The 8404-nt window shown below is 40.2% G+C and overlaps 1 protein-coding gene across 1 annotated transcript; it reads right to left on the bottom strand.

Annotated features, from left to right (window-relative positions):
* Positions 1-490: 490 nt before the first annotated feature.
* Positions 491-3688, bottom strand: LOC308649503 (thyroid receptor-interacting protein 11-like; the record flags this gene model as incomplete). The annotated part of the gene is made up of 2 exons (XM_081295037.1): positions 491-2950; positions 3044-3688. The coding sequence occupies 2 exons, from the start codon at positions 3686-3688 to the stop codon at positions 491-493; spliced, it is 3105 nt and encodes a 1034-aa protein (XP_081151163.1).
* Positions 3689-8404: the final 4716 nt, after the last annotated feature.

Here is an 8404-nt window from a genome sequence, read left to right as displayed (position 1 = left end):
TTGTTTTAAAAAAAAAGAGGTTGGAACTAGTGGTTCAAGAAGGCTGCTCTGTACAGTTGCTCCCAAAAGTACATCAGAATTGATAACGGGTGATGATTATCTGCTACATTGGAACAAAATTCTAGAAACAAAAAGTGCTACAAAAAACAAAACAAATTTTTTAAAAAGTACTATAGCAAAAAATCACAACAACAACAACAACAACTAAAAAAAATAAAATAAAATACCTAGTAGCTATACACTTACATATACCAGCTTTTTTGCTTTCTCTTTTTGTCTACAAACACATGAGTACTTTTTCAAAAGGCCATGCTGTAAAACGTAAAAAAGGGTTATGGCTTCTTTCAAATGCTAAATATTTAGAAGATCCTGGAGTACAACTCTGGCACTATTGTCCGGGGACACTGGCAGTGGTGTAAAGGTGGGCATGAAATCTGCAATGGGTTTAACAAGAGGATGCCCAGGTCCACCAAGTCCAACTCCAGCTAGGTTACCAAGAGGCACAGCTGCAGAACGTGGAACCAAAACAACTCATCCACTTACTGACACCACCATGATCTTTATTCAGCAACTGCTCCATTTCGTCCTTCGGAATGTCCAGGATGCTCCCCATCAACTGCAATACTTCACGACGTTTGTCCTTTGGTGTCTGGAAATGACCGATAAAAAGGTTTCGCATGAGGACTTTGTCCACTTTTCCTTCTGCGCTGTTGACCAAAGTCGACAATTTCTGTTGTGCATGGTCCAACATTTCTTTTCGGAGCTCGTTTTGTTTTTTCAGTTCTTCCATCTGTTCTTCCTTGAGATCTAAGTCTTCTCTCAGTCTGGAAGCAGAATCCAACAGAGCATTTGCTTCATCCAAACGTTCCTGCAATGATGATACTTCTCCTTCTAGCTTTTCGGCCTTGTTCTTCCATTCAGCTATTGACTGTTTTTCTTTGTCTTCTGCAGCCAAAATTTCCTGGGTGTAAGACTCTTCTGATTCCAAGAGATGGCTGCGTAGCCTTTCTAGCTCCCGGTTTAGGCGTAATTCTTGGTCCCGTAAGTGTTGAACCTCTTTTTCTCTTAGGATTTTTACTTTGGTCTCTTGAAAAATATCAGAATTCAATGTTTGAGCATCTCCTCTCTCTCCAGGCAACTGGGCTTTTAGTTCTTCAATAGTTTTCTGCAAGTTCTTAATTTCCTCCTCTTTTTCTAAAATTAACTGGCTATGCGCAGCATTCATCTGCTCATATTTGTACTTAAATTCATCCATTTCCTCCTTCTGCTCCTGTAAAGACTGAAGTAGTTGCATTTTACGCTGGTTTTGGTTTTCAATGATATTCAGGTGGTCTTGAATTTCATCTTCCAGATGATTTTTGACTATATTCAGTTGAGATACCTCCAATTCTAGTTCTGTGACAGCATCAAGAGCTGTAGGCTCAGCCACTGGTACAGCTTGATTGTGCTGTTCCCTAAGTATTTCCAATTCTACTCGCAGATAGTTGTTTTCTGCTCTCATGTAGGTAAGACTTTTGTCCTTTCTTTCGATGGATTGCCTTAAAGTTTCATTTTCTCCTAAGGCCTGAGAACACTTATCTAAATCCTTTTGTAGTTGTGAACTTTTTTCTTCGAGTTTTTCAATAAAAACTTCTTTCTCATTTATGACTTGTATCAATCGCTCCTCTTCTTCTACATAAGATGCCAAAATTTCATCAGTTTCTTTTTCATCAGCAGTCATTTGCTCAATATTCTTTTTGAGTCCTGCTATTTCAGAGTCCTTCTCTTGGATGAGTTGAACTGCACATTCGTGTTTCAGCTTTAAGACACAGGTATTCAAATTATGTGCATTGGAGAGTTCCTGAATAGTCTGCCTGTGATTATTTGCTTCTTCCAACAGTCTTTTTTCTGCCTGGTGCAGTTTGGCTTCAATCTCTTCTTTGTCTCTTTTGAGAGTCTCCGTGATAGTGTCTTTTTCTTGAGAGATTTGATTGTAAGCAGCAATAGATTCTTCCAACTTACGCCTTACATCGTCACGTGCTAAAATCAACATTTCATTTTCCGTTTTGAGTTCAACAGCAACTTTCTTTAAATTTTCATTGAGCTGTTCCTCTTCAGAAAGATTTTGCCTTAAGTTGCTAACTTCAGCTTCTCGTTCTTTAAGCATGTCATCCTTACAATGACTGTTAGAGTCTTCATTCAGAGAAGTTCGATACTTGCTCTTAAATCCAGACAGCTCATCTTCAAGTTGTCTAATGTGATCCTTAAGCCCCAGGTTTTCCTGCTGGATGTTTAAACTATTTTTTTGTGACTGATTTAGCTGATCTGCTAAATCTTCTACTTTACCTTCAAGCTTCTGCTTAGTTAAGTGCAAATCACTGAGGCTCTGTGCGTTCTCAGTTAACTTCTCCTTCTGCACATGCAACTCTTGGGATATGTTCATTTGATCATCCTCAAGTTGATGAACTCTCTTTTTTTCATCATCTAGATCTTGTTCCAACTTCTTGATGACAAGGTCTCCTTCATTTCGTTGTTTGGATAGCTCCTCTTGTATCAAAATCATGTGCTTTGTAGCTTCCTGATTCTGATGATCCAGTTCTTCTAACTCAGCTATCAGCATTTTCTTTTCATTGATAGTCTGATTCAGTTCTTCCTCCTTTGCCTTCAAGTGAAGTTTTAAGTCTAGTAATTGTACATTCAAATTCATGTCTGTTGAAGCTCTGTTTTTCATGACTTGGTAGTCACAGCTCAATTTTGACAGTGACATCTGAAGTTCCTCTTTTTCTTGACTCAATGATGCCTTCTCTTTTTCTAAAGCTTCAACATGCATTTTAAGTTTCAGATGGTCTTCAGCCAGACGGTTATCCTGGTTTAAACCATTTAGTCTCACGGTTTCCTTCTCCGCATCAGCCAGGGCTTGTTGAAGCCTGAACACTTCTTCCACTGCTGAGCTCTGAGGAAGGATTCTTCCCTTTTCTGCCACAGTAGAACTCTGCTCCCAAACTGAAATTTCATGCTGATGATCATATATGTCTGGACTTTGGTTTGGTTGAAGAGTCTTGATAGTATTTTGTACTTTGCAGATTTCACTTGAGTCAGAATGGTGTGTTCCCTGAGCCTCAGCAATCTGCCTCGAGTGGCCAACTTCAGATTCATGTTTTGCAGCTTCAGTTGATAATCTGTTTGTTTCTTGTTGTGATAAGATTATGTCACTAGAGTCCATGTCGTCATCACGAAAGGCTGAAAAATGACTACTGATCAGGGAACCGAACGGAGCCGGTGCAGTTGTTGTTGGCACACCACAAGCTCCCGAGTGTACTGATTGAGCGGCTGCCTGTAGTTGGAACATTTGATCTTGCAGTACAATCTGTCCTGCTTTAAGATGGCTGATCTCTACCTCTTTCTGTTGCAGTTGGTTTTGGTAACTTACAGACTGATGGTTTATTTGTCGCTCTGATGCTTCATGCTTTTCTTCCAGGTCAGTACAATACTCTTTCAGTCTTTCATTCTCACATCTTAGTGTGGAATCAGTAGTTTCCATTTCCTTTCTCCAACAATGATGTAAAGCTGCTTCTGGGTCTCCTAAGTCACCCGGAAGCATTTCCCCGGCGAAGCTGGAGCTATGGCCGGTGAGGAAAGCCAAGCTGCTCCCCACCTGACCCAAGAAGTGGCCCAAGCCTGAGCCCAGGCCTCCAAACCAGGACCACATCGTGGCCACTTCAGTGATCCATGGGACCAGCTCTGAAAAGCGCGTCCATCACCGTCCACTTCTCTGCCCCGAACGTCCTCTGGCGTTGCCGGGGTCAATTATGACCCAAGCGCTCAGAATTCCTCAGAGCGCGGGGTTCCTGGGGCTCCACCAACACTAATCATCCCTTCCTGCCTGTAAACTCAGAAGCCTGTCCTGCGCTTTGACCAGGGACTGGCATCCAGTAGCACACACTCACCCCCTGCAGGGCCTCTGCTTCTTCCCTGCACTTGCCTGTCAGCTATTGGCTCACAGGATTGGGCAGGGTTGGCTGGGAGGAGCTAGAGATCCAGGAAAGTGTTCTAGTTTGAGTCCCAAGGCAGTGTGCTGTGGAGCCAGGAAGAATCAATGTTGTAGATGAAATCCAAAGGTAGTTCACTGGACAGTTCCCTCTTGTCTGGGAGAGGTGGGCTTTTTGTCCCATTCAGTTGCATTCGGTTGACGAGGTGAGGTCTCTCTCCATTACAGAATGGAATCTATTTAACTAAAAGTCCCCGATTCAAAAGTAAATCTCACCCCATAACACCAGCACAGACACACCCAGAATAAAAGTTGGCCAAGTGTCTGGGCATCGTAGCCAGGACGAGTTAACATGTAAAATTAACCATCACAAAGTCTTAATCATTCTCAGAACTCAAATTATAATATGGATTAAATGTCACTAAAGAACCATCTTTACCCTTTCCAAAAATAAATTTTTGCTGTTAATCTATAAATTTTCGAGTTCATTTTAATATTATTTGGTCCTTGTTAATTCTGATTGAGTTTATTTAAGTGCTCAAAAATTCCACTTAAATTTCACTTAAGAAAATTTGTTTTAGAGCCAACAGGTTGATGTTCACTTAACCTATTGTTGTTTATCAATGCCAAATATAATCCAGGTTTAAACAGTACAGAGTGAAATAAAAAGTTGAGAAATTTTCTACGATGGAGTAACAATCCTAAATTTAATTCCCATACCTCTAAGGATCAGAAGGAGTTAAGATAAGGCCCTGGTTTCCAAGGTGTTTAAATTCCAACAAGTTAATGAGGAGGCAGTTTTGTAGAGTTGGGGACAAAGCAAAGAGATGAAGCACATGGGCTGTAACAGACATACCAGTTGGGACCAAAGCAATTTTGGAGCTAAACTGACAGAATGCATTTAGAAAACCTCTCTCCCAAGCATGAGTTGAACAGTAAATGAGAACATAGTGTGTAGTTCTCACCTGATGGCTGGTGCAGAGAAAGTGGCCAACAAATAGAGCCTGCTGCCACTTTGTTCATATTTGCTTTTTGTTTTGTTTAGGATCATTTTCCTCATTACCCTTTAGAAGGGGTTTGGGTTTGCTCCCATTACTCTCTTCCCAGAGCCCATATTCAGGAGACTCTTTTCCTTGAGCTGTTCTTTCTATATGTCTGTTCAGGGAACAAAACCTCAAGGTGGCAGAAATAAGATTTAAAAAAAGGCAGAATTTTTGGAAAATTAATGGTTAAATAGATTCTAAGGATTATATTAATCACCTCATAATGTCTCTTGCCTTCAAGATAGAGCAAGTAGACATAATTACTCAGATTGGTATCAGAAACTAGTGACTGCATTTGTGTCCTGTGCTAGAAAAGGAAATCTTCTTGGTCCTTCTTATTCATCTCCAAATCTGAGAGAGAAATCAGGCCTGTGTTAGTCAATCTCTCCTCATAAAAGACTAATATAAAAATTTAAGCCCCTTTTAGCATCTGCTGAAGTGCGAATCCACGCTGTACCCCAGCTGTGTCTACTGTTGAAGAAGGCATCAACAATACCAAGTGTCCTTTTCTCCCTTTAGACCATTCCTCCTGTGTGTGTGTGTGTGTGTGTGTGTGTGTGTGTGTGTGTGTGTTAGAAGACTTTTTCATCACTTTGACAACATACCTGAGAAAATTAAATGAGTAAATATTTATTTTGGTTCAATTTCAGGCTCCATTGCTGTGGCCTGAAGTGAGGCAGATTACCATGGCAGAGAGCCTGGCTTCAAAACAGAGCTGCTCAACTCATGGAGATCAGGGGATCAACTCATGGAGATCATGGAGATCAGGTGAGGGGAAGAAAGGACTGAGGAATATGATGTACCCTTCCAGGGAATCAACTCCAATGGCCTACCCTCCAACTAGGCCCTACCGCCCACAGTTTTTACCAACTCCCAATAGTCCTGTCCAATCGTGAACCCATCAGTGGATTGATCCACAGATGAGGTTAGAGCCCAGGATTCAATTCACCTTTCTGTAGAGTCCGTTCTGAATGCTGTTACATTGGGGTCTAAGCTTTCAACACATGACCTTTGGGCAACATTCCAGATCCAAATTATAGCAGGGTGCCTCCTTCTCTTTAGGTGTTCTGTGTTTGTTTATTGTTTTAAATCACAAATAATGATCCTTTTTCAGTGTAAGACCTATCACATTTGGCTTGAATCTGGTTCCAGTGGTTGTTGCTCCTACTGCTGAAAGGCATTTCTGATCACTCAGATTCAGTCTTCTAGCGTGGTTCACTCTGACCACAGCTGTTTGTCATTTTATATTTCAATCTGAGAGAGATACCTACCTACTGTATTCAAAACTGACCATCCAAATAAAAGCATTTCTCTTCTTGTAAATATGTTTGGAATATTCCTGGAAACTATGGGGGATATGGAGGGAAAACCCTGGCTCATTCGCGAACACATGTGACAAAAAGCATCCAATAATCATAAGTATATCCTTATACATGTATTCAGTGCCCCCAAAGTACAAGGTATTGTGGTAGATATTGTGAACAACATGAAGCTGTGTTATATACATTTCCTGCTATGAAGTGCAGTTGAATACAGTCAATCAATGGAGAAGATGTTACATAGAGTGATCCTTGAATTATAATGCAAGGTCAGCCATTGATGACTGTGGTGGTGAGGATCTCATATGGGGGAAAAGACTAAGTAAGAAAGAATAAGCCAGAAGTAGAGAGCCCTTAATAATGGGGCTTTGTTAAAACACAGTTGAAGATTAAAATAATGAAAGCTTTTTGAGTCTATAAACATAGGGTGATAAATTCTATGCAAGATATTAAGTTTGTACTTTTTTTTAATACCTCATAATTCATTCAAACATTTTCTTATAGATTTCAGTAGAATTTTTAAATCTCTTTAATATGGGCCTTGTCTCTTCTTGTTTCTTTTTTTAAATTTTTATTGGTTGCTCAAAACATTACAATGATCTTGACATATCATATTTCATACATTTGATTCAAGTGGGGTATGAATTCTTATTTTTACCACGTGTACAGTTTGCGGGATCACATTGGTTATACATCCGAGTTTATACACACTGCCATACTAGTGTCTGTTATATTCTGCTGCCTTTCCTATTCCCTCCCTATCCCCCCTTCTGTCCCCTCCCCTCCCCTCCCCTCCCCTCCCCTCCCACAATCTCTCTCTACCCCGTCTACTGTAATTCATTTCTCTCCTTTTTTCCCCTTTCCCCTCACATCCTCTTATATGTAATTTTGTATAACAGTGAGGGTATCCTTCCATTTCCATGAAATTCCCCTTCTCTCTCCCATTCCCTCCCACCTCTTGTCCCTTCTAAATGGTAATCTTCTTTTCATGCTCTTCCAGCCTGCTCTGTTTTGAGTCCCCCCTCCTTATATGAAAGAAGACATTCAGCATTTCTTTTCTAGGGATTGGCTAACTTCACTTAGCATAATCTGCTCTCATGCCATCCATTTCCCTGCAAATGCCATGATTTTGTTATTTTTTAGTGCTGAGTAATATTCCATTGTGTACAAATGCCACATTTTTTTATCCATTCATCTATTGACTGGCATCTAGGTTGGTTCCACGTTCTAGCTATTGTGAATTGTGCTGCTATGAACATTGATGTAGCTGTATCCCTATAGTGTGCTCTTTTTAGGTCTCTGGGAATAGTCCGAGAAGGGGAATAGCTGGGTCGGATGGTGGTTCCATTCCCAGCTTTCCAAGGAATCTCCATAATGCTTTCCAAATTGGCTGCACCAATTTGCAGTCCCACCGGCAATGTACAAGTGTACCTTTTCCCCCACATCCTTGCCAGCACTTGTTGTTGTTTGACTTCCTAGTGGCTGCCATTCTTACTGGACTGATATGGTATCTTAGAGTGGTTTTAATTTGCATTTCTCTGATTGCTAGAGATGGTGAGCATTTTTTCCGTGTATTTTTTGATTAATTATATATCCTTCTCTGAGAAGTGTCTGTTCAGGTCCTTGGCCCATTTGTTGATTGGGTTATTTGTTTTCTTAATGTTTAATTTTTGAGTTCTTTGTATACTCTGGATATTAGGGCTCGGCACATTTGTATTTTTAAGAATTGGCATAATCAATGAAATGTTCCGCACACATTTGTAGGAAGATTAACATAACACTCCAGTGACAATACAATAGTAGAAGGATTGATTTGGACTGAGAAGTTGTTCAGTGAATGATATATTACCCATAAATTTGAATTCTCATTATCACAAAGAAGCAAGGTGAAAATAAGAATTTAAGAGAGTGTTGGGGATATGGCTCAAGTAGCAGCTCGTTCACCTAGCATGCGTGAGGCATGGGGTTTGATCCTCAGCACTACATAAAAAAATAAATAAAATAAAGATGCTGTGTCCACTAAAGGCTAAATAATAAATATTTTTTAAAACGAATTTAAGATAGTCCATAAATGC

This window comes from Spermophilus citellus (genome assembly GCF_964194105.1).
Source record: "Spermophilus citellus genome assembly, chromosome: 5".
Taxonomy (NCBI): Eukaryota; Metazoa; Chordata; class Mammalia; order Rodentia; family Sciuridae; genus Spermophilus; species Spermophilus citellus.
The sequence above is the reverse complement of the archived record's forward strand: the minus strand, read 5'-3'. Positions and strand labels throughout refer to the sequence as shown.